General features: G+C 39.0%; 2 protein-coding genes across 5 annotated transcripts in view; one reads left to right on the top strand and one right to left on the bottom strand.

The window, feature by feature from the left end:
- Positions 1–1,515: 1,515 nt before the first annotated feature.
- lsr (lipolysis stimulated lipoprotein receptor) lies at positions 1,516–23,812 on the bottom strand. Of its 2 annotated transcripts, XM_034698223.1 has the most exons (11): positions 23,577–23,811; positions 20,993–21,322; positions 13,672–13,791; positions 13,331–13,387; positions 11,279–11,425; positions 8,411–8,614; positions 8,238–8,291; positions 6,212–6,328; positions 4,593–4,875; positions 3,572–4,040; positions 1,516–2,260 (listed from the first exon to the last, which is right to left on the bottom strand). In XM_034698223.1, the coding sequence occupies exons 1-11, from the start codon at positions 23,614–23,616 to the stop codon at positions 2,225–2,227; spliced, it is 1,857 nt and encodes a 618-aa protein (XP_034554114.1). In that variant the 5' UTR covers positions 23,617–23,811; the 3' UTR covers positions 1,516–2,224. The 2 variants fall into 2 exon arrangements, with proteins under 2 accessions (XP_034554114.1, XP_034554115.1); XM_034698224.1 differs by lacking the exon at positions 13,331–13,387 and having other exon boundaries at positions 23,577–23,812.
- The window catches only part of zmp:0000000881 (mitogen-activated protein kinase kinase kinase 5), a 22,198-nt gene continuing 21,554 nt past the window's right edge, over positions 23,703–24,346 (top strand). The window contains exon 1 of one of the 3 annotated variants that reach the window (XM_034698226.1): positions 23,703–23,820. The gene's annotated coding sequence lies outside the window, so the exon portion shown is untranslated. Of the gene's footprint in view, positions 23,821–24,043; positions 24,154–24,346 lie in introns of those variants that run through there. The other 2 variants (XM_034698227.1, XM_034698225.1) reach the window with 2 other exon arrangements.

The following is a 24,346-nucleotide window of genomic DNA, read 5'->3' as shown; positions in this document are numbered from 1 at the left end:
GACATGAGGATGATAGCAAAGATATCTTTTCTGATGGACAACACGTCACACCCCCTCCAGGAGACCATAACAACACGAAGTAGCTCGTTCAGTGACAGACTTCTTCACCCACGGTGTCTCAAGGAGATATGAGAGGTCTTTTTCCTCCTGCAGTGGTCAGACTCTATAACCAATAATATATATATGTTGGAAGATATGTTTATTTTTACCTCTTTAATTTTAATTGCTAATAACTTTTTAATAATTGATATTTTATAGGCTCTTGTTTTCCCCTTGCTTTATACTCTTTTGCTCTTTTGTCTACTTTGCTACTGTGACACTTAAATTTCCCCATTGTGGGACAAATAAAGGACTATCTTATCTTATCTTATCGGATTACATTTTAGATATATTTTATAGGTTTCCTCGATTTGAGGCTATTATTTGTTACTATTGAGTATAATTTCTAGTTGCTAATACCTCTTTACTTTAGTTAAAGCATTTATTTATAGTATGTTGAATTTCTGAATTCATCAAGTACATCTGTCTTTTTTATCTCTTAATCTTTGTTATACTTTTTGGAAGACAAGTACACTTTCATCTTTTGTCATTAGCATCAACAGTCATTCAGTTAACCATTAAACATATAAAGTATAACAAACATCAGATTCTATTTTTTCCAAAGTAGCTTTGGGGTTTTTTAACTTGAGTAAAATCAGGCATGATTTGAGCAGCAGGCCCTTGTTTGCATTCGTTTGGCTTGTGGAGTTACCTCATAAAGTCAGTCTTCATGCAATCACAGAAAGTTTGGTATTTCCAGAAAGCGTCTGTCTGAGTACAAAATGCAGAAATCAAACAGTAAAAAGCAGAAGTACTCTGCTCCTTCTTCTCTTGTGAGCGCCTTGATCATGTTCAAACACAAACTGTGAAACGCCTCCGTCACTGTGACAGACTCGTTTGCCTCAGGTTGAACACAACAGATTTCGAGGAAACTACCCTTGTCTTGAAACCACAACCACATACCCAGAGATTCTTCTCACACACTTTGGTCAGCTCAAACATCCTCTTTCCATTCACTGATGAGTGTTTAGTGTGAAACATGGGTGGCCTCTGGGGTGACATCTGGCTCAAGATCACGGTTTTATTTTACACGTAGTAAGCATTTTAAAATGACACCATTGTTCCTCTTTCTGTGATTCAAACCAAAGTCCCAAGCTGTCTGCAAACTTAATTGTAACTTTTTATGCAACTTTTAATCAAGTAGAAATCACACTTTTTTTATTGCCAGAAGTCTGGCTGCAGACAAATCAGAAAACAAAAACTAAACTCCTGTATATGAACAGAAATGTGGTGTCTCATTAATTGATAGTTGTTATCTCAAGCATTTTAGTTGTTCTTTTTATAATTAATACTTAAAAATGTTGGTAGATTTTGCCTCAAATCAACACTCCAGTCACAATGTTGTGTTCCTATGAATTACAAACATGATGGCCTCCTCTAGTGGTGAAACTCTGTATGTAAGTAAAACACATGGCCTGACAATAGACACCTTTATTGTAAAATTAGTTTTCATTACATCACAATAAACATTTGCATACTGAGGCTGGGGTACTGGTGTGCTGTACAATATAATGCTGCTTAAAACTGAAATTTTAAGTAAAAAACAAACAAACAATCATAAAATGCAAGTACACAAATTATTTAAAAAAAAGGCTGCTACATTGAGCACACTCTAACACATCTAAAAGCACACTTAAAATCAATTCATTTAAATGTACAAGGTTTTTCTTTAAAAAAAAATTCACAAATAAAAAGCCAGAAAAATCTAAAGACCCAGACTAATCTACAGTAGTGTATCCACTAACTAAAACTACAGAGAAGTTATTAAAATAGATGAAACTAACAGACATGCTTACTCATCAAGATTTAAATACCTTTACAAAGAATTATTTTTCATCTTGACTTTCACATCTAAAAGTAAAATTCTGTACAACTTTAAGGCACTTGTGGCAGCCACAATGTTTGTTTTTTTTACATGAAAAAGCACTCAACTTTCTATCAGTGCACCTCTCCCCTGTTACAAAACTTTTCAGACACATTCAGAATCAACTATCTACTGTAAATAATGCAATGTAGAAATCAGCTCAGGAATTAGCAGTTTTGTGTTTCTATTTACATTCCGGTCCTTGTTTGTGAATAATAAAAAGCTGCAGTGTAAGACGCATCGCTCACGTTGGGGTTAGTATCACACCACCAGGCTCTCCCGGCTCACAGCTCCATTCTGTAAAACAACAAACATGATGAAAAACAAATAAACATTCTAATTTCATTATATCATGCTCATCAGTACCAAATTTAAGTATTCCACTCAAATAAATAAAGACAGGGGCGCTGGGGGCCTAGCGGTCCCACTTACAGAGGCTACAGTCAGGTTGACCATTTCCTGCATGTCTCCCCCTGCTCTCTACTCCCCACATTTCCTGTCTCTCTTCAGCTGTCCTTTACAATAAAAGGCAAAAATGGCCAAAAATATAACTTAAGAAAAGAAATAAAGACAGTATTGTTTTACCTTACACACCTGGTCAACCACGAAAAATGATCTTGTCTCACACTGAACAAATACAACCATCTAATACTTTGTCTGGACATCAGTTTGGTGTTAAAAAAAATGTGGTTCAGAGTTACAAGTTCATTTGATCATTGGTAGTCGAGTAGCTTGCAAAGTAGAGAAGTTTTACCATATTTCAAGCATTTTCAAGCCTCATATGATTCTTTAGTGCTGCACAGCAATCAGCATTTTCATTATCTCTCTATTTATTCCATTCATCCGGGACAGGTCACAGCGGAAGCAGGCTAATAAGTAGACCCAGACATCCTCTTCCTGGGGGAGTCAGAGGCCAGGTGAGATAAATAATCTCGCAAGCAAGCTCTGGGTCTACATCGGGGTCTCCTCTCAGTAGGGTGTGCCAGAAACCTCCTGAGGGACGAGTTCAGGAGGCATCCAAATCAGACGCCAGATCCACCTCAGCTGGTTGAGTTTATTATTCAATAATAGAAATATTAACTGCTGATGGAAATGATGATATATATCATATTTTTTATCTGAAGCTTAATGAGGACTGAGCAGCACATCTCCTTTTTATTAGAATGAATCCACTTTTGGTTTTTGTGTTTTTCAAGAGATTTTTTTGACAATAAAAGAAAAGGACAGACTTTGAATATCAGTTATCTTAAATCTTACAGCTTAACATTTGAAGCAGCGTCCATGTGACCTGTCTGGACTTATAACTTTGACTATTTTACTTAATGATGTTCTTATCAGAAAGTAGAGACTCCTGTTTAAAGGAATCGTTCATAATATTTCAGGTCTGTGTTTAAACGGAAGTCAGGTCAAACACTGAAACAGGTTTTGCTCACTTTTATAATTCCTCCTGTTCAAACTGGCCATCAAGAGAATCCTTACCATAAGAAAAACCTGTTTCACTAGGGTCACATGGGAACCTGACTTCTTTATGACGAAGTATCCGATTATCAAACTCAATCTGAAATCGCCGCCTTTGCTTGTGAAAGTGTGAGTTTTGCTGCCGCTCACCTTCCGGAGATTGCTCTTCTTAGATGACGACAAACTTTCATCATCACTGTAAGGTGGAGGTGGAGGAGGTGGGTAGTCATCACGGCGCCCAGGATAACCAGCAGGGGGATTCTGTGGAAGCGGCGGAGGCCCACGTGGCGCCCGCCCCCGATCCGAGCGGTCGCTCTCGCTGTCCAGTCGATCCCGGCTGCGTGCCCTTTGCTGCTCGCCCAGCTTCTTCCTCTCCATGGCTTCCCTCAGGAAGCTGTCATCATAGTCGTCTCGCCTGGCACCACCTCCAGGTCGCCTTTCACGATCCCTCTCCAGGTCCATCAGATCGTCACGGCTGCGACTGCGTCTCCCTGGGAGGCCGCCGTAGCCCCCTTGGTCTCCTCTCCGACGATCATCAGGGGAGTAGTCGCGTCGCCTGGGGTCGTCAGATTCGCGGTCATACCCACTGCGAGCACTGCTGCTCCACCCATCGTCTGACCTGAAGAGACAGAATGCAGAGACAAGATCAGCAGAGTTTCAAATAAAGATGATTTACAACGTGCCATTAGTTCTCGCTCCAGCCACAGCTCAGGTTGTATATTTGTGCAAAACCCAGGAACCCTACAACACCACATCTTGTTTTATAATAGTAGGAAGAGGAAGAGGAAGAGGAAGAAGAAGAAGAAGAAGAAGAAGAAGAAGAAGAAGAAGAAGAAGAAGAAGAAGAAGAAGAAGAAGAAGAAGAAGAAGAAGAAGAAGAAGAAGAAGAAGAAGAAGAAGAAGAAGAAGAAGAAGAAGAAGAAGAAGAAGAAGAAGAAGAAGAAGAAGAAGAAGATTAAGAAGAAGAAGAAGAAGAAGAAGAAGAAGAAGAAGAGGAAGAAGAAGAAGAAGAAGAGGAAGAAGAAGAAGAAGAAGAAGAAGAAGAAGAAGAAGAGGAAGAAGAGGAAGAAGAAGAAGAAGAAGAGGGAGGAGGAGGAGGAGGAGGAGGAGGAGGAGGAGGAGGAGGAGGAGGAGAAGAAGAAGAAGAAGAAGAAATGGAAATAAGCCTCACCCTCTCCTGCCTCTTGGCTCATCTGGACGTCGGTGTGGTGGATAGTCATCTCTGCGCCGTCCGATGTCATCCAGGTTGTCCATAGAGCGAGCACGTACGCGATCCCCCATGTGCCCACGCCGTGGGTAGTCATCACGGCGTCCCTGCTGCGAAACACTGCTGATAGTGCTCATAGCTTCATCCCGGTCATAAACTGTAGCCAGAGGCGGTGGCTGGGAGCGGCCTCCACGACCACGAGGGTCCAAGACATCGTGCAGGGAACTGACTTCACTCATGTTATCCACTGAGGGATGAAAAAAGGTATGAAGAAGAGTTGGTTAGTTGTACAGAGGAAACTAGGTTTGGTCAAGATGAAAGAAAACCAGACATAAGGCGTTTGGTGAGCAAGGTGCTTTTTGACAGCAGGAACTTTCCCCTCATGATGAACTCATAAGGTGGCGTTCCCCTCCTACATTTTGATAGAAGTAATCAGGGTCTAAATACAGTTCCAGGGTAGTTGACGTTCACCTTGAAACACCCAAGGGTACTCATACGGGATTTCCACTTTAAAAAGAAATGTCATTATGCAAATGTACTGGATATTTCTGGCAGTCATTTGGTTCATCCTCTGCTGGTAAGGTTGCCCACATCAAAAACCAGAAATGAAACTAATACTCCTTTCAGAAAGCTTGAAGCAGATTTCTTTGCTTTCTGTAAACACTGAGGTACATGAGTCATTTCTGGTTTTTTAACAATAGTTCACTAAGTCTTCAGAGACATTCATCTTTTTAATATTAAGAAAACTATTTCAGCTGCTTTCACCCAACTCAGATTAACAAGAGTGGATTTTACAATAAATACAATCTAAATTAATATCTATATTACAAATGATGAAAGAGCTTTTTAAAATAATAGTAATAATAAACGTGAGAGCAGCTGGAAACATTTTGTTTTCCCACGTGCTCTATTTTTTCTGCTGTATGTCACTTTAAAATGTCAATTAGCCACACACTGAGTGTGTTTCATTAACAAATAACCCATCAGTGAATGCTGTACATAGTGTAAGTACTCCCTTTTATTCTTTAATTGTTTTTATTTGTATTATTTCTACCTTGTTATTATTCTATCAGCATCGGTCCATATCCTTTGTATTTTTTTTTTCCTTTACTTGACTACCCTTGTCTCTTACTGGAGCTGTTGTAACATGTGAATTTCTACCAATAGGGGATCAATAAAGTATATTCGATTTGTCTTACTTTATATTGATACTTTATTTAAAAGTAAACAAAAGACATCTCTATTCATTCTGGCTTTTAAGCGGTATTTTAAAATATCATGATTTAACTACGGTGAACAGTTTTTTTTCTCCTTATCTTTTACTATTTAACTAAACTTTATTTGTTTACCTTTTTAATATTTTAACAACATATATTTTATTTCCATTGGTGTGCATTAGTTTGTATTTTCATTTTCAATTTAGTTTCCAGTTTCAAAAGAAAACCGCACACAAGCGGTAGTTGGTAGTTGAAACTATACTTGACGCCTCCACCTTCAGAACTTGACCTAGTTTCTCCAACAAAAGTCTAAGGCATGTTACTAATGACCAAAATTAGAAAAACAGGAGGTGATCACACACTCACAGCGGTTGTAGTTAGCAGGTCTGGATGGGTCCAGCTTGGACAGCTCCTTCTCCATGTAGTAAATGGCACGTGTGGCGTTCCCGTCAGGGTCCACCTGGATACGATATCCACTGCGAGCTGGTGAGAAGAAGACAGACAGTCAGATTTCTGCAGCTTCATGCAAACACAGTAAATCAACGTGTTTTCAAACGTGACTTCATCACAAGTTAGAAGTATTTTATAATGATCCTGATCTGAGTACTTTAAGATGGAATATTTACAAATACTGATAGTCAGAGGTAATATTTACTGACATGCATTGAACAAATCAATGACTGGACAAGCCAGAATTTTCTTCAGTTAAACAAAGAAAAAACTGAAATGATTGTTTTTGGAGCCAAGGAAGAACGTTTAAAGGTTACTGCTCAGCTCTAATCTGCAATGATGAAATGTTCAAACCAAGCCAGAAACCTTGGTGTAATCTTAAGACCTTAATTCCAGCAGCAGCCACATTAAGACAATTACAAAGTCAGCCTACTATCACCTTAAGAATATATCAAGGGTTAAAGGACGTATGTCTCAGCAGAATGCAGAAAAACTGGTCCATGCATTTATCTTTAGCAGACTAGACTTCTGTAACGGTGTCTTTACAGGACTCCCTAAAAAGTCCATCAGACGGCTGCAGCTCATACAGAATGCTGCTGCTCGAGTCCTAACAAGGACCAAAAAAGTAGACCACATCACTCCAGTTCTTAGATCTCTACACTGGCTTCCTGTCTGTCAGAGAATAGACTTTAAAATCCTGCTGATGGTTTTAAAGCACTGAATGGTTTAGGCCCAAAATACATTGCTGATCTGCTGCTACTTTATGAACCACCTCGACCTCTGAGGTCATCAGGTACTGGTCTGCTTTCAGTATCGAGAGTCAGAACGAAACATGGTGAAGCTGCGTTTAGTCATTATGCACCACATTTCTGGAACAAACAACCTGAAAGCTGCAGGTCCGCTCCAACTCTCACCTCTTTTAAATCAAAGACTAAGATTTTTTTATTTGCCACGGCCTTCCTATCTTAGCTAATTTTAACTCACTTTAAATGCAAATTTTAATGTAATTTTTAATATATTTTAATTTTCCTTTTCTTTTCTTTTCAATTTTTTATTATATTTGTCATTTTAATTGTGTTCTTTTATGCTTGCCTGAATGTTTCCAATGCTTTTAATGTTTTAATGTAAAGCACATTGAGTTGCCCTTGTGTATGAAATGCACTATACAAATAAAGCTGCCTTGCCATACATTTTTCCTAATGTACGTGTTACACACTCAATTGTTGTTTCAACATCTGAGATAAAAGGGTCTGTCTCTTCCTGGCTCAAAGTTGCTCTGAGAAAGTTACTAAATATTTTTTAGAGTGAGACATCTCGCTAAAACTTTTTAAGCTCAGGTCAAAGCTCTCTCAGACGACTCTCTGGATATTAGTGAACACAGACACAGTACTACAAGCTGCATACAAATGTTAGTTCTAGTGTTCCTAAACTTGACTGTACTGTTGCCACACATTTTCCTTTCTTGACACTCAAGCTACTTTAGATAATGTACATTCATTACACTACTTTACATTCATCTAACAAATAATTATATTCAGTAAGTTTCTGTCCAGTAACTTAAGAGTCTGTTGACGTTGCTTCTATGACCTGCCAGAGTCAAAGGTACCAGTCTGATCAATCAAAAGACCATCTGCTGTGACGTTGGTCAGTGGCATCGGGAACGCTTGTGTGAGGTGGATACATGAAAAAGTGAAGAGTCTATACTCTGCCTCAAAGAGTACCTCTTGACCAATCCCATTACTTGGTACTAAATATCTGGAGTATATAATGGTGAATATTTGAACCATTATGAATATAAAGTGTCCAAGTATTGTAAATATTATTTTATAGAAATATGATTTATTTTATTCAGTGGAAAATGTAGACAGTTTGAGCTCTCACACTTAACGCTGCATAAGAAACTGCGTGGCTGAGTTATGTGATGCAGGTCTCTTCTACTTACTGTGGTCTCCACCATTATTGTCGTGCAGCAGAGGCACCTGGGAGCCTTGTCCAACTGCGCGCACACATGAAACAGATCAAAACAAGAATAATAAACACGAAACACTTTCTCTGTTAAGTTTCACAGAAGCTCTCTTAGACTGGAAACTGAAACTAAGTGTGATTTGAACTCACTTGAACTTGCACCGTCGTATTCACGCCCGTAACCGTTATGAGGTGGGGGCCCACCAGCTCCGTTGGGTAGAGGAAGAAGAGGCATTCCAGGCTGGTTCAATAGCTGACCACTGTATGGTGGCTGAGCATACATACTGGGAGCGTAAAGAGTGTGAGCATACTGACTGGGCAAACCTTTCTTCACTGCTTTTCCTGCCTCGTACACTGAAAGAGAATCCAAGAAAGTTGGTTTAAGTGGAGAGGATTTCAAAAATATGGTTAAGTGACACAGAAAGATCTACTCCTTTAGTTGGAAAGAAATACACTGAAGTTAGAGTTTATAGAGTTTAGGCAGGGCCAAGGACAGTTTGGATTCTGCTTCTCTTCGTATTTTGTACTGTTCACTTGTTCTTCCATATTTTAGTTATTGCTCGGAGGTATGGGGCAACACTTATATAACTAATATTAACCCTTTGTATGTGTTACAGAAAAAGCAATTAGACTTATAAATAAGTTGAATGTTAGAGAACAGTTTGTTTATCAGCTCATATTTGTTGAAATTTAAAGATCTAGTTAACTTTAAAACATTATTATGAATGTTTAAAGCCAGAAACAGATTATTACCTTAGTTTGTGTTTGAATCTCATGAGGAGGCTCATAGATGGAAATTTAATTTGAGTCTAGTCCATTTGCGTGCACTACATTAAAGCAAATGTGTGTTTCAGTTTGTGGAGTTAAACTTTGGAGTTCTCTTGATGATGATATAAAATGCTGCTCTAATATTTTACAGTTTAAAGGTGACATATCACACTTTTTTCATCAATATATATTGGTCTAAGAGGTCCCCAAAACATGTCTTTAAAGTTTATGCTCAAAAAAACACTTTGAAATCAGATTTTGGCATCCCTGAAAAGCCCTCTTCTTCATTCCTCATCAGAACACTCTGTATTCTCTCTGACCACGCCCCCTCCGGAAGTGGATGTGCCTCGGCTCTCCAGCACGTTGATCTAATGTTTACATGTTGGCTGAATATACACGGCTGCTCAGAGATCGCGTTACTTCAACCCTCTGAATCTGATCCAGAATCTGATCCTGACGGAGAGGCGCCTGTGGCAGGACCTTTCTGAACCATTGGTCATAGATTTAGTGTTTCTTGTCGTTTTATTTATCAGTATGTTGACGTGTGTCTTGGTACACAGCTACGAACATGTAGCTATGTGGCTATGCTAACTAGCACTAGCACTTATCCATGATAAATAAAAATCATCCACTAGAACTTCAAATCTGCAGATGTGGGGAGTAAAACCGACCTCTGCCAGAAAGGCAGGAGGACCTTTTATGAAGGATTGGTCACAGATTTAGTGTTTCTTGTTGTTTTATTTGTCAGTATGTCGACGTGTGTCTTGGTACACAGCTACAGCTACAGCTACAGCTACAGCTACAGCTACAGCTACAGCTACAGCTACAGCTACAGCTACAGCTACAGCTATGAACATATAGCTATGTGGCTATGCTAATTAGCGCTAGCACTTATCCATGACAAATAAAAATCATCCACTATATCTTCAAATCTGCAGATGTGGGGGGTAAAACCGACCTTTGTGTTTATTAAGACAGCCTACAACTAGCATGCCTCCCTCCTGAGCTCCTTGTTACCACACATTTGTGCAGGTAATGAAAAACGGGGGAGGGATTCAGTATTATTTTATACAGTCTATGGGCTGAACAAGCTCCGAGCTCTGACTCCGTGACAGACCGGATATTGTTGTTACGTAACAAAAACATGGAAGTCTGAAACGGCTCGTTTCACACACATTTACAGAAAGGTGTAGAAATCAAAACAGGGGCAGAATGGATTTTTTTCATTCTCGGGGGGTTTGTAGACATGCCAGGGACACATATTTCAGGTATAGAACCATTAAAAAGTAAATTTTGCATGATATGTCACCTTTAAAAGAATGTTAAAAGGTGAAGTAACGGGGAACTACAAACTCATCCAGTAAATCTGTATTTGATTGTTTCAGTGTTCATTGTTAAATTTGATGTTTGGTGAAAAGAGAGATGGTAGATTATGTTGTGACTAAGGGGAGGGGCAGGTATTATAAGTTTTTCTTCTTCCTGCTCCTGTTTGTTCATGGACAGCGTATACTCTATTTTGTGAAGATGTGTATCGAATATGTTGTGTTGTCAAACACTGAAGTGAGCAAATAAAATTCTTATGAATGAATGAATGAATGAATATCTTGGGAAGTTCAATAAAAGATCAACACCACTCTCCTTTCTGTCTATATGGAGTTACACGCAGCAGAAGGTTAGCTGAGCTTACTTTGTACCAAACTAGAAAAACAGTCTCTATACATGAAAATAAAACAGTTTATTTGTACTTAAGTGTTTTTGTAGGAATTGAAGCTGATAAATAAAAAAGTGTTGACAGTTTAGTTAATTTAAAGTGACATTTCAACCAAAAAGTGAGGTTTAAAAGTGCCACTGAGCATTTTTCCCCTTTTTTTTATAGAGCTAGCTGGCAGTTGTCCCTTGATTCCCTTATTTATACTAACCTAACCTAACCTAAGCTAATCTAAGCTTGTTAGTTAAAATGGGTCACTTCACTTTTATTGAACTGTTGGTATTGTCTAACTCTCTTTACAAGACAAACTCATGCCGATATCACATAAGAAATGCAAAACTATTTAAGCTGATAGAAAATATCGATCAACACAAGTATCATGATGTTCATTCTCAGTGCTCTATGATAAATACACATTTTAGTTCCAGTTTGGTTTCTTAAATAATCCATAATGGCTAATTGGCTCCAGGTTCTCACAGAAAAAGCAGTGAAAAACTAAGTACTGCAGGTGTGAGTGCATTAGTTTTCCATTCGGTACTTACGTGCTCGTGGGCAGCAGCAGCGGTCGGGGCAGCAGGGGCAGCTGATGTAGCAGCAGCAGGTGTGTGGACAGCACTGACACCAGCAGATCCCAATCAGGAGCAGCAGCAGCAGGAAGCCCAAAACCACCAGAAGGATCAGGAGCCAGTCTGTGTGGGAACAACATGAGATGCATTAAGTCTGTATTTATATCGTGGAATTGAATTATCAATAGACATGCCATTATTTCACTCCTAATGTTTCCACACAGCTAATAAGATTTAAACTTCCAATTTAGATCCCCCATCCCGTCCCAGGTATTTGGTGTCTCTTGAACACAGCTTCATATCTGTCTGCCCAATTTAAGCTTAGATATCTAACCCCTGCCTGTAAACTAGTCTACAAAAACATCCTATCATAGGCTAAATCTACACTCCGAAATGCATCAAAAAAATAAATAAATAACAGAAATAATAAGAGATAATAAAAACGAATAATAATAATAACGACAATGATAATGATAATGATAATAATAATAAAAATAATAATAGTAATAACAATATTAATAATACAAATAAATAAATAAATAAAAATAAGGATAATAATAATAACAACAACAACAATAACAATAATAATAATAATAATAATAATAATAACTATGGACAAAGGCCATTTTTTACAGTGTTTGGGTATACAGCTTGTATAAGTATAAAAAGCAGCAACCTTCAGTGTGGAAGAAGTGTAGCCAATTGCAAGCTGCATTTCCTCCAGTGTCCTTTAAAAAGCCATTTTTCTATGAATGTGAAAGGGTTTCCTTTAACATGACCTAAACACGTTTATAGCCTGGTACAAAACTTTACATACAAATCACCAATTTGAATGATTTAAGACTAAGAGATATGCATAGATTTGCGCATCTCTTTGTCTCTGTTTGAAGGTTGCCCGAGAGCTAGGTTGAGTCAGCATTTTCACAAAGGCACTGTCCATGTGTTTACATGACACTATAAGAAACACAAGTGGATATCCAGAAAGATACAGCAGAAGAAATGCAGAGGAGAGAAGAGTTGTCTGTGTCTGCTAGTTCACATTGCATGGTGCATGAAGACTCAGGAGTAGCTCAGCTTCTTCGTGAACAGGGCATGCATTGATAGTTCATTGATTTACATCCCTGATTAAACATCAAGACTGATTGGACTTCACTTTCATTACGGCTGAAAATCCTTTGGCTCAACTGCAGATACATTTGTCTACATAATATGTTGAAGAAACCAGTAGAGTAAAACTCTAGTCTGGATACATTTTCTTTTTGAACTAAGAGCCTCTCAACTGTGATGTGTACAAGGATCACTAAAAAACAAGCAATGAGAAGTAGCAGTTAATATGAGTGGACTTCTATCATATTGTATTGTTGTTATTTAGTGTTCAGATCATGAAAACATGCTGACTACAGTGGTGATTCCTAAGGTTTTGTCAAACTGGTAAAGCCGGTTTGTGCTTGTGCCCGGGGCTTTATTTCACTCAGGCAAGTCAGTTCAGGCAGCACATGCCACAGAGTGAAGAAACAACAACAGCTCAGAGAGAGCAGGAGACACTGCTCATCCAACAAAACGACTCAAATGGATTCTGGATTGGGGGAGCACAGAGGGAGAACTTTATCTGGCGTGTGTTCACTGGAGAGGAAATGTGTGCTCAGTGTTTTTTTGTTGCAGCTGCAGAAAATAAAATATTGTAAGCAGATTCACATTAAAGAAAGACAAACAGTGGTACTTAAAAGGAAGGAGACTAAAGGAGAGAGAGAGAGATCAAAGAGTGATAAGAGCGTGAGAGATGTTTTTGAGTGTTACATGTCTTTACCCAGAACAGGATGTTTGCAGGTGTAGTTCTTGGAAATGAGTAAATGCAGCTAAATGTTTTGCCTTATTTGTATGTCCAGTTTACTTTGGCATGTTGAAGGCTTGAAATATTCAGTTTTTTTAACAGAGAAAAATGCATTTCTGAATCTTTTAAAACCACAAGTACCACCTCTAATGTGACTCAAAAAACATAACTCAACTCTATGAAGTGGCTTGTACTACCTTCCATAACCAGTAAGTCAATCTCAGGCAGGAGGTCAGTAGTATCTGACATTCTCTCTGTGAAAGAAAGATAGAGCCACAATTACTTTATAGTGGAGTTGATCTAAATGTGCTGCTCAAAACTAGCTGAATGATATTGTTCACCAGGGCTGGTTGAAGGTGTCATAATCTGTCAGGAAAAGTTCATTTGGAGGATTACCCCATATATTTTTAAAACCTTTTGAGACTACAGAGAAGTGTGTGACAAGAAAGAATCAACTGCATAGACGGGAAGTTCAGAGAAACAGGAAGCAATCAGTCTCATGTCTCACCACATACATGTGCATAAGCAGACTACGTACCGAGAACAATTAGCTCCACGTAGTCTTCACCATTTCCTGACAGGTCCTGGGAAGAGATCACAGAGCAGACGTAGACACCGCTGTCGCCCCATGCTGTTTGTGCAATGTTCAGGTCGGCATCTGTGAGAAGACAGAAAAACAGCGTGTGAACTTTGGTTGATGAGAAGACATTTCAAACCTTTGTTTGCACGCAGATTACAACAGAAACTATTTCCTTGGTCAAACTTGGTTGTTTATAAATGCATGGTAGAATGGGTGATAATAAAAAAGAAACATGTATGGGGTGAATAAAGAATTGTGAAATATCCACCCTTTGAATTTATTAGAGTTAGTAGAGCCATTAGCCTAGTTCCTGAAAGCCGTTGATAGAGAATTCAAGACTGCATTGTATGTTGGAGACAACTTTTATTTTCAACAGCTGTCTGCTTTTGGTCTCAATCCACTATATTTATATAGCACATATAGCAACCAAGTTCCAAAGTACCGAAGTGCTGCACAGTGAATTATGAAAGAAATAATAAAAACAGTAACATCCATAAAGCATAAAAGAATGTCCTTTTAGGAAACTGTAAAATACACTTAACTAGGGGTGGGAATTGATAAGATTTTATCAATGTCAATGCCTTTGTCGATTCTGCTTTTCAATCCAATTCCTTATCAATTCTCCTAACGATTCCTGAGTATTTTTTTGAGGGGGAAAAAAGTAGTTCTACACAGTCTTCTGCACCGAAAGTAACCTTTTTTTTTTCAAAAATTATGGCTGCACAAGACTGAACATGAACATATTCAACTTGAACATACTGAACAATAAATTGATCTCATTCTCTGCCGCGTGAGTCCGGACGTGTGAGTCCAGATGTGGCCCCTCGAGCCTGGATGAAAAGACTTTGAATTTGGAGAGGGGTCATTGCAGAGGTGTTTTACCCGCTCTCGGTGCCTTAATTTCGGCCACGTGATTCCAGACGTGGCTCCTGGAGCCTGAGGGAAAGCGTCCTGACTCCGAAAGGGGGGAGGTAGGCGGGGGTTTGCCTCCCCAATGCAAACATGTTCACATGGAACCCTTCTCCACTTCGGCCCGACGCGAACCCCAAGCTTCGAGGCCGAGTCAACAAATGCTTCAGCATATTTGAGGTATTTGCACCTAGGAGTTCTGCGTTGCAGTGTTTGACGTCATGCTATGAAATGAGTCGTTAAGAAGAATCGATAACATTTGAGGTGGACAATCCGATGGAATTGATCAATTGGAACCGGTTCTAAGTCGGATCCGGTTTACGATTCCCACCCCTACACTTAACACATAAAAGCCCCCTAAAACACACAAGAATACATGAAATAAACACAGTAAGACAAAGACTACACAATAATCATGCCGAGTGATAACAATAACCTTTAAGAAGCAATTCAAAAGTAGGTAAGGTGGGGTCAGCTTAACACAGGGGGGTAGCATTGCTCGACAATTCGGGAACCATGACGCTGCCACCTCCAGTGTTTGGTTATTTGTTATAAAAAAACAAAGAATGCCAGATAAGTCTCTGTGAGGTTATAATGGAGCTGTGCAATATATATATTTTTAAAATTTGAGATAAGATCATGACTGTTGTTTCAGCGCTGTGCAAAATGTCAAGCATGTCACTCATTTTGCAAAAACAAATCAAAACACGCCTTCACACCTCCACATAAGGTGTTCACACATCACAGCTAAGCGAGTGTAGCTGTCTACATGGCTGAAGTTAAAAACGAGAACACAAGGAGACAAAACAGAAACTCCAGCAGCTTCAGAATCTATGTTGTTAGATTTAATTTCTAGATCATCCCCTATGTTGGAAACCGTTGCCAGTTAAAGACAACGCGACATCTAACATGTTTAACCATCTGTGAATTAACCATCTGTGAATTAACCACTGAGACTCAGCAGTCGACCACAAGCAAGAACCTGAAATGTTTTACTCATACTTGTATTATTTGATCTCGAAACTTGCTCTGATGTTTCCAGTGGGGTTTTTTTTGTGTGTTTACTTCAATCAGTTTTAAGTTGATGAATAAGACCTGCTCTTCTTAAACAAGTTTAGTTTTTCCATATCTTAATCAACATGTAATATACTGTTAACAATGAGCTAGTACAATACAAGACTTTTACAAACAAAATTTAGATTTGTTTTCTTTTACACATTTTTCAGGGAGGTAAAATATTGTCCATTATCATATCCGCAAAATCTCCAAGAATATCGACATCTTATTTTTGTGTCAATATTGCACACCAATATGTTATAATACCACAGAATCTGTGATTACTTGTAAGGCAGAGAATGATCAATGTGAAGCAATGCACACACAGAGCTGTATTTAGATTGTAAAGCTGTGTTATGAAATACACTTCCTGTCCCAAAAAGAAGTCGCCATCTGGAATGTAATGAAGCAAATAGTAAGGATTCCATTGGATAATTACTGCAGTGATGAATGGGTTTCAGCTGGCAACAACTTATTCAACCCTAGCTGATGCGGTGAGTAGCTTCCTAAACAACCATGTTGGAAGACATATCCTGTGATCGTGGAAAGGAAGTCAAACTGTTTCAGAAGGATTCAATTATTGGCCTGCAACAAGCAAAGTAAACAACCAAGGAGATTTGCTCTGGAGTAGTGGAAGAAGGTGATGTGGTCTGACGAGACCCATCATACAAGAACTTGGCGGAAAATGAATGCAACTCTGGAGGGAACTAAAACTTTTGTGACATTGCAGAAGCTTATCAAAACGATGCCACGGCGAAAACGTGCAGTACTCAAAACTAAAGGTGGTCCAACAAAATATTAGTGTGCAACTTCTTTTGGGGACGTGCAGGGTATAATTGAATTATGCCATACAACTATAGCAAAACTCTGCACACTTAAAGCAGTGTCTGTAATATCCTCCACCACGTGATGAACTGATAGTGATATCCATATGAAGGGTAATAAGTAAAAAATGATAAAGGCTGCATGTTAGCATTTACTCAGTCTATGAAGCCCTTTATATGTTGCAGTTCTGTGACTGCACAAAAAAAAAGCTCATTCCTTACACATTTGTGCTTTTGTAATGAATCTGCAGTGGGGTAATATTGGTGCGCAAGTGTGATTTAACATTGCATTAAAGCTTGCATAAGTACATGGGGCCCAACATGACGTATGGAGGAACAAAAGAAGTAAATGCACTACACCAGACCAGTAGAGGGCAGTAAAACAAAGACGAATGCCATTCATCACAGATGACACCATAGAAGCAGACGGATAGGCAGGTATCATTATGAGCAACACAACAGTTAGCCTGTTAGCATGTTTTAGATGGTTCTATATTTCATCACAGATGGATTCACTGAATCAACACGTGAGAGGAGATAAGCGCGAGTAGCAAAGCTGTTTCAACGCGGCTTTAAAATCCTTTCTAACTCAAAAAGCCGTGGCAGAGATCGGCCGGTGTTTTGGTTTAAACCACGACCCTATTAACTGCCGACTTTCAGCCGGATTCATCCCTCTTAAACGTCTTTAGACGATCATGAAATATCTGATGAGGATATTTTGAAATCTTAATGAAAAACTTAACTAGTTTGCATTCCCAGGAACTCCCTCTGTGTTTCAACAGCTGTGTTAACTCCACAAACACTGTTACGTTCAGCTGAAGGTTTCCAGTTTACAGGGTCACTTTTAAAACCGTAACACCGGGAGAGACGCATTTGCGGTGGGTTTAGAGAAGACTACTGTTACAAAGTTCGAAATCAAGTGAATCACAGATGTGTGTGATGTTATTGTGGACGGCAGGTGAATTAAAAACACTGCGGTTATTCTATCAATCAGACACGTTCAGCAGTGCAGCCCCTGCCCCCTGGAAGTCCCAGGACCTTTGAAAGGTACTACCCCCCAAGCAGGGGCTTTTCAGTGGGGAGATTAACTACCCCTGAACTAAATTTAGACCCGCACCCGGTCGAAAAACTTCTCAACAGCAGGAGCCTCACACTGTAACTTCCTCCAATGCTGGTACAGCATTGGAATGACTTTAACCCACCATGACAGCTCTGTGACACTCATGTTTGAAGGTGAGACGTTACAGGGGCGTTAATATCCTGCCTTGATCTGGCACAATAAAAAAGGGAATATCTCTTTTTGCTTTTCCATGAGTTTCCTGTTTGCAACATGTCACTCCTGAATCCAAAACAAATCTGAGAAGCTGTCTTCTCAGAGGCTGTCTTCTCAGATTTAATTAGATTATCACCAATTAATCCAAAAGGACGCTCACAGGTAGCCTGAGCTTCAGTTGACTGCATTAAAATGAATCCATAAGGGAAAATGTACACATGTTGAAAGAAAAGTATTGCTTGTCTGGTTGAAAATAACTTTTCTGATTCATTGTGATACATTCAGACTTTTGCAATATGTTTATTGCGGTGCTCATGTTGTGACACCTATAAAACGTATTGTGCAGCCCTATGTTTCAACAATGCTTTCAGAGGAGTTAAGGAAAGCATCATTAATACCTGTTTAATCTCAGGTAATTCACTTACTGAACACTCATCCCTGGATAACTGTGTTGAAAGCATAGACTGTATAAAATATGGACGTAGGATCTATGACGTCACCCATCTGTTTCTGAAGCGCTGTTTTGAGGCCAATTGTCGGCGGCAGCCATATTGCTGCTGTGAGCGATTGTGACGTAAAGAGGCGGGCTTTGAGCCTCCTAGCCAACAGCTACAGTGTTCCCGCCTGTCAATCAAGTCAGCTGTGCCTCTCATTGAAAGACTTGTAATCTCAATATCTTTGAAATTGCCACGTTTGAAAAAAATTCACCCCCCGTACAGTGTGTGCTGATCAAGAAATGAGCTATCCAGACTACACTCGTCTTTTGTATCAGGCTGTAAACATGTTTATTTCTGCTGTAAAGATAATCTTTTTTTAATTGTTGTGTATGTGGTTTCCGGTACTTCAGGAGCCAGCCTCAAGTGGATCCTCGATGAACTGCAGTTTTTAACACTTCTACATTGGACTCATATTTTTAGACCGGAGGTTGCCGCTTGGTTGAAAGCCTTAGTGAAATTTACAGTTTAGAAGTATTTTTTCTCTCACCTTTGATTTGCTGTTCGCAGTTTTCCCTTACTTATTTTCATACTCCAGTTATGAATCATAGCAGGGTACTTTTCGTTCATTACTCACACACCAGATTAAGAGGTTGCTAAAGTGTATTTCTGCTTTCAAATGTAAGAATAGGGAGGGTGGATATGTCTTTGATTTAATTCAGCTGGTTCCATTTGCAGTAAGTCAGCACATAACAATAAGGACAAAAGAAGATGTTGGTATTGTTTGATCTTTATTTAGTTCGATCCTCAGTCCTTTGCTCTTGAATGCTGCCTCTGCTAACTCCTCACCTGTTTTTACTTTGTATCAGTGAATGCTAATACTCTTTATTGTTCTTCACGTAGCAAGCTTAAAAATAAAAGGTAGTGCTAGCCTAAATACTATGCTTATGCGTGTCCCTTTACTAGGTTGACTGTATCTAATCCTTGATCTTACCCCTTATACATCAGACAGATCTTTAAAAAGTGCTTAAATCCTGACAGCTATTTCTCAGTAGTATCAAACACTGACAGTTCTGTGAACTGAGCAGATGGCTCGTCTGTGGTTGCCCTCAAGTGTTTGTTTCACCTCATGCAACAGATCATTCCTGCACCCAAAGGTAATTCTTTCAGTTATCAGTTTTAAAAGATCTGTGGCAAAGTTTTAACCCAGCAACAAGGTGCAGCTTACAGGAAATCAAGCAGGGTTGACATTTCTCATGAAAGCCTCTTTATTAAACCACTGGTTTTAGGAAGCTTCCATTTGTGTTCCTCATCTTCATGCCACTCTTGCATTTTTAACCGCAAGTACTGTAAAGGTCAGAAGTTAACACTTACTTTCCTTCACAGTCTGATTTATGTGTTGCTCATGACTCATGTTTCCACACTAAAATTAAATCTTCTTCTGCACTGTAGACTCCATCATCTTCTTGAAACAGTTTGTTCCATCTCCTTGGTGTGGTTTATGAAGTCCCACATTTACAGTCAAAAATAACACACTCAAACTCCTGTATGTAATAGTTGGGAACATTCGCCACGGGACAGCAATGGCAGGTGGATGATGTTGTCTACATTGAGCACAGTTTTGCAGCTCTGTAATTTTTGACGGTCCCTTAGATTGTCAGATTGTGTTTTTTTATGTTTGCCTTAGATTGGAAGAAACAACTTTTTAGATGTTAATCCTAAAAAAAATACATCATCATAGAAAATTCCTTCCAATCCTAATCCACCTCTTGCACACTCTACCCAGGTGTCTTCCTTACCTATTTCAAACGGAGAATTTGGAATTGTTAAAGTGCGTCAGACACTGAGAATCTCCCCCTGTGAGGTGCATGTTTAAAAAGCAAGAAAAGCAAGAAAAATTCAGGAGTTGAATGTCCTGACTTTGTCTTGAAAATGTCAAGCCTTCATGTGTGAAATGGGCATTAAGCCTGGTTTATACTTCTATAATAATAAGAATAATCATTTTATTTTTAGAGCACTTTTGCTCTAAAAACTGAGTAACAAAGTGCTTCACATGGGCAGCAAAATAAAACAGGCAGTTGATAAAAACACACAAGTCAAGATAAAGAAATAAAACATATTTTAAGACATAAAATTCCCCTAAAAGAGCTCTAAAGGAATACAATTATTTTAAAATATATTTCTTGAGACAGTTAAAACAAAATAAAATAAAATAAAATTCAAATAAAATCCGGAAAGGCTCTGCCATAAAAGTATGTTGTAAGAAGGAATTTAAAAGAGCTCACTGACTTCTGCGTTGAATCAATGGCGTAGCCCCTCAAGTAGCCGACGCTCACCGCCTCCAAAATCTAACTTTGCATCGAATCGACGTGGACTGCAAGCCCTGTGATTGGTCCCCTTGGCGGCATTATATTTCCTGCATTTACAACACTCACAGAATTGATGTCCATCGGCCGTGCATTTTATCTCCTCTGTCGTCTCCTCTCTATTCCTCACTATAATCATTGCTTTATGATAAACAGTGACATGTATCAGCTCTAAATTAACATAATATGTTCGGATTGGCTGTGAAAAAGTAAACAGAAAACGTAGCGGGGCCGAAAACTGGCGACCCGACTACCAGAGAGATCACAATGCCCTCAAGTGTTTCGGCGGAGTATTGCACAATGTAGTTCTCATGTCTGCGTCTGCCACTGCTGCGAAGGGGCAACGCAGAAGTATAAACCAGCCTTTAGAATACTGAAATGCTGTTCAATAAGAAGTCGAAGCTTTGATAAACTTACTGTTAAGGACGGTGATCTTGCGGCCCTGGTAATACGATCCGAGGGTGACTGTGTCGCCTTGCTTCGAGGCCACTATACGCACCGTCCTCTGGCTGTCGGCACACTCGATGTTGGGGTCGTAGTTTGGGTTGTTCTGGGATAGGATGTTCTCCGCACTGCTGGGATTCAGTGCTGCTTGGATGGGGTCCCGGCAATGTGATTTGTACTTCCATGTGACAACAGGAGGCTGGCTGGCTGTTGTCTGGAATTTACAGATAAGGGTGACGGGCTGGAAGAGGATGACAATGTGCCTCTTTGTGGGGGTCTGGACCGAGATGGCCAGAGTGGACTCTAGAGAACAAGTAAAAAAAAAAAAAAGAGAGATTAAAAGGCTGAGATTGAACATTAAGTAACAGTTGTGTTTAAAGGGAGATGAAAATGACTCACATTGTGTGACACTAGGCAATGGTTTCTAATGAGTCTGAATTACCTCTAAGGACTTGGGTTATGATAAACAGTGTCCTATTTCCCCACTGTCAGTATCACTGAGTGGGTGTATGTGTTGACTCACCTCACCTCAGACAGGCTAAACACTTCTGACCTGATCATTACAGATGAGGTTAATATGACAGGTATGCATACTTTACATGCTCTGAGAACAGACAAATTATCTGTTCCAGGCTTTGTAAACACAATTAAGGCTTGTAGTTTTGGTCTTTTGTTTCACAGGGAGTACATTGTCAGACAGTCAGATCACAGGAGATGGGTGCATGTTATCAGCACAGACACTGTATCCTATTTCCCACCCAGCACGCTTTCCAACCGAGCTCATCTAAAGTTTACAGGCGGAAATATCTAAACAGCTGTAGGTTCCAGTATTGTCTGCCTCAAAACTATAACATTAGCAAAGAAGATCCTACAATTACAGTCAGCAGGGATAAAATAAGTTCCAAACCAGTATTGAATAGTCTTCTGATCTCTTTTTTTTCACAACAGGTAGATAATTGTCTGAGTTGCTTAGTGCATATATGTTTGTTGCAGGGTTTGCTGTTGATCACCCCATGCCTTTTTAGTCATATTTAGTGGTGCTGTTTAACTGAAGAAGGTTTCACTTGATGGTGGTTATGAAATACCCCCCACACCTAAGAGTGTGTGCCTGCTACGAGTAAACTTCCTGCCATCCAACTCCTGTTCCCCCTGCAGTATCGATCACAACAATAAACTCATAAAAATGTATGTGACTCCTAAGTAGAAAAGTTAGAATTAACTTATTTTCTATTAATGTTTTATTAATCTAACTAAAAAATGTGTTTGCCAGAATAAATAACCAAGAAATTCAATATATTCCATAAATGTGTATTTTTGGTGACACTTCTTTTACCTTGATTATTTTGAGCTATAAAGTACATTTCATAAAAAAAGAATAAAGTTTTCCAATGACAAAACAAAACGTTTCAACAGGCTGATATATGCACTACAAAAAGTCAAAATGTCTTATCCCACTTGATGTAAGATATATTTACTTAACAAGTAACATTTGAGCAAGATAGAGGGACTTGTTTTAAGACAATGCTTCTTAAATATCATGTTAAGTCAAACAATCTTGAAATGATCTTGTTTTGAGTTGTAATTTAGAAGATACAAGTTTTTTTTTACATTTCATACATTTTTCATGCTGAGATATTATTTGTAGAAGACAGATAATCTTGATTTAAGACAAACCCTTTACATGATTTAAGTAAGTACATTTACAAAGAAAGAAAGAAAGAAAGAAAGAAAGAAAGAAAGAAAGAAAGAAAGAAAGAAAGAAAAGTGGGTTTTTTTAAGGGTGGGTTAGTTTTCAGGCTGTTTCCTCTAAATCAGATAAAAATATACATCCTCAAAATACATGCACACAATGAAACACCTACTTTAGAGCATAGCTTGCTTATCCTAAAAAACATCATGACTGAATATTAGTATGTCCAGCTCACTATGAGAAGACATTATATCTCAAGATGCTCAAATTAAACGTTGTAATCTTATTCCAAGTACAAGATGGTCTTAAACCTAGAGAAGTGCTGCTATAATACAACTCAAATTAAGGTGAATATATCTCAGATTAAGAACTTGACATGAAATGTATTAATGCAAAAATCTTTTTTGAGCGAAAAAATATTAATTGTTAGCATTCCTGGTTTATTCTGAGACACTAAGCTATAAAATACTGGTAAAATACTGTTTAAAATAAGTTTTCCCTGCTAATTTTAAGATCACAGTTTTCACATGTTCTATTGGCAGATTGTTTTGCTTATTCCAAGGTAAAAGTACCTTGAAATAAGTTTATTTTTCTTGTTTTTGGAGGGGCATTTTTCCAGTGTGGTTCAGTAATGTAGTTAGGTAAAGTGCATTTTGATTGAACAATACAAAACTAACACTTGATAATATCTTAAATTCATAAACCAACATTTTTAAGTAAAACATTTTTTAAAAAGCAGGCCAACGAAAACAACTCCCCGAGATGTTGTCAAATAGAGAAGGTGTCGAGATGTTGGAGAGGTAGTATCTACCAAGGGACTTTTCACGGAAGAGGGCCCACCCTGTTTGAGAAAAAAACAGCCCTTACCTGTCGCCATTAAAGCGGCGATGATAAACGTCCACAACATGTTTCCTCCTCTTTCTTCTGAGTCTCAGTCGACCACGTTGTAATATTTTACCAAAAATAAAAACAAAACAACAAGTTATTCATAATAGTGGGCTCGAGCGTACTTTTTTCCTCAGCCAGGTAGTTCCTGCTCCATTTTGTGTCTTTCTAAAAGGCGAGGGGAGTACCTGTCCTGAACGCCCCACGTCAGCCGCGCAGCAAACAGGTGAGCGTACAACACAGGTAGGGAAACAGAGGGGTGTCGATTCATGTTGGGTCCATGTAATTGTTTCTCGACTGCGAATATGATCACTTAAGCCGGGTAATGAAAACATGATAACGTAGAAAATACGAATCCACAACTTTGTCAACATACTTTAGTTGGTGATGCGTAAAAATAAGCCAAGACCTGTTGTTTGGCACACCCGCTCTATGGTACGGTCCAAGCACTGATACCGCTATCACAGCAGTGTTGGTTAATGTGTAACCACTTTGTGGGAGATAAAGTGCTTTTGAGTCATAGTGCCCATGGGTGAATGACAAATGCGCGCCGAAGTGTGTAAGTAACACAGTTAACATTTAGTAGGCCTACCCATAGACAGTGGCGGAGCCACACAGTTTTGACCTGGGTGGCCAAACTGGGGCACTGACTGTTGAAGGGGTGGCCATGCGTGGAAAACATTAGGGGCTTACCCCAAACCTAGTAGGGTTACCTCCAATAATCACATCTACGTTAACTTCTTTTCATAGAA

The sequence above is a fragment of the Notolabrus celidotus genome, chromosome 12 (assembly GCF_009762535.1).
Source record: "Notolabrus celidotus isolate fNotCel1 chromosome 12, fNotCel1.pri, whole genome shotgun sequence".
Taxonomy (NCBI): Eukaryota; Metazoa; Chordata; class Actinopteri; order Labriformes; family Labridae; genus Notolabrus; species Notolabrus celidotus.
This window is presented reverse-complemented; position numbering and strand designations above follow the sequence as displayed.

Coding starts and splice junctions, on each gene's coding strand:
- lsr (XM_034698223.1), bottom strand. CDS start 23,616: ATGTTGTGGACGTTTATCATCGCCGCTTTAATGGCGACAG. Junction 13,792..20,992: donor CAAGATCACCGTCCTTAACA/GTAAGTTTATCA, acceptor GTCTTCTCACAG/ATGCCGACCTGAACATTGCA. Junction 11,426..13,330: donor TGACTTACTGGTTATGGAAG/GTAGTACAAGCC, acceptor GTTCCCACACAG/ACTGGCTCCTGATCCTTCTG.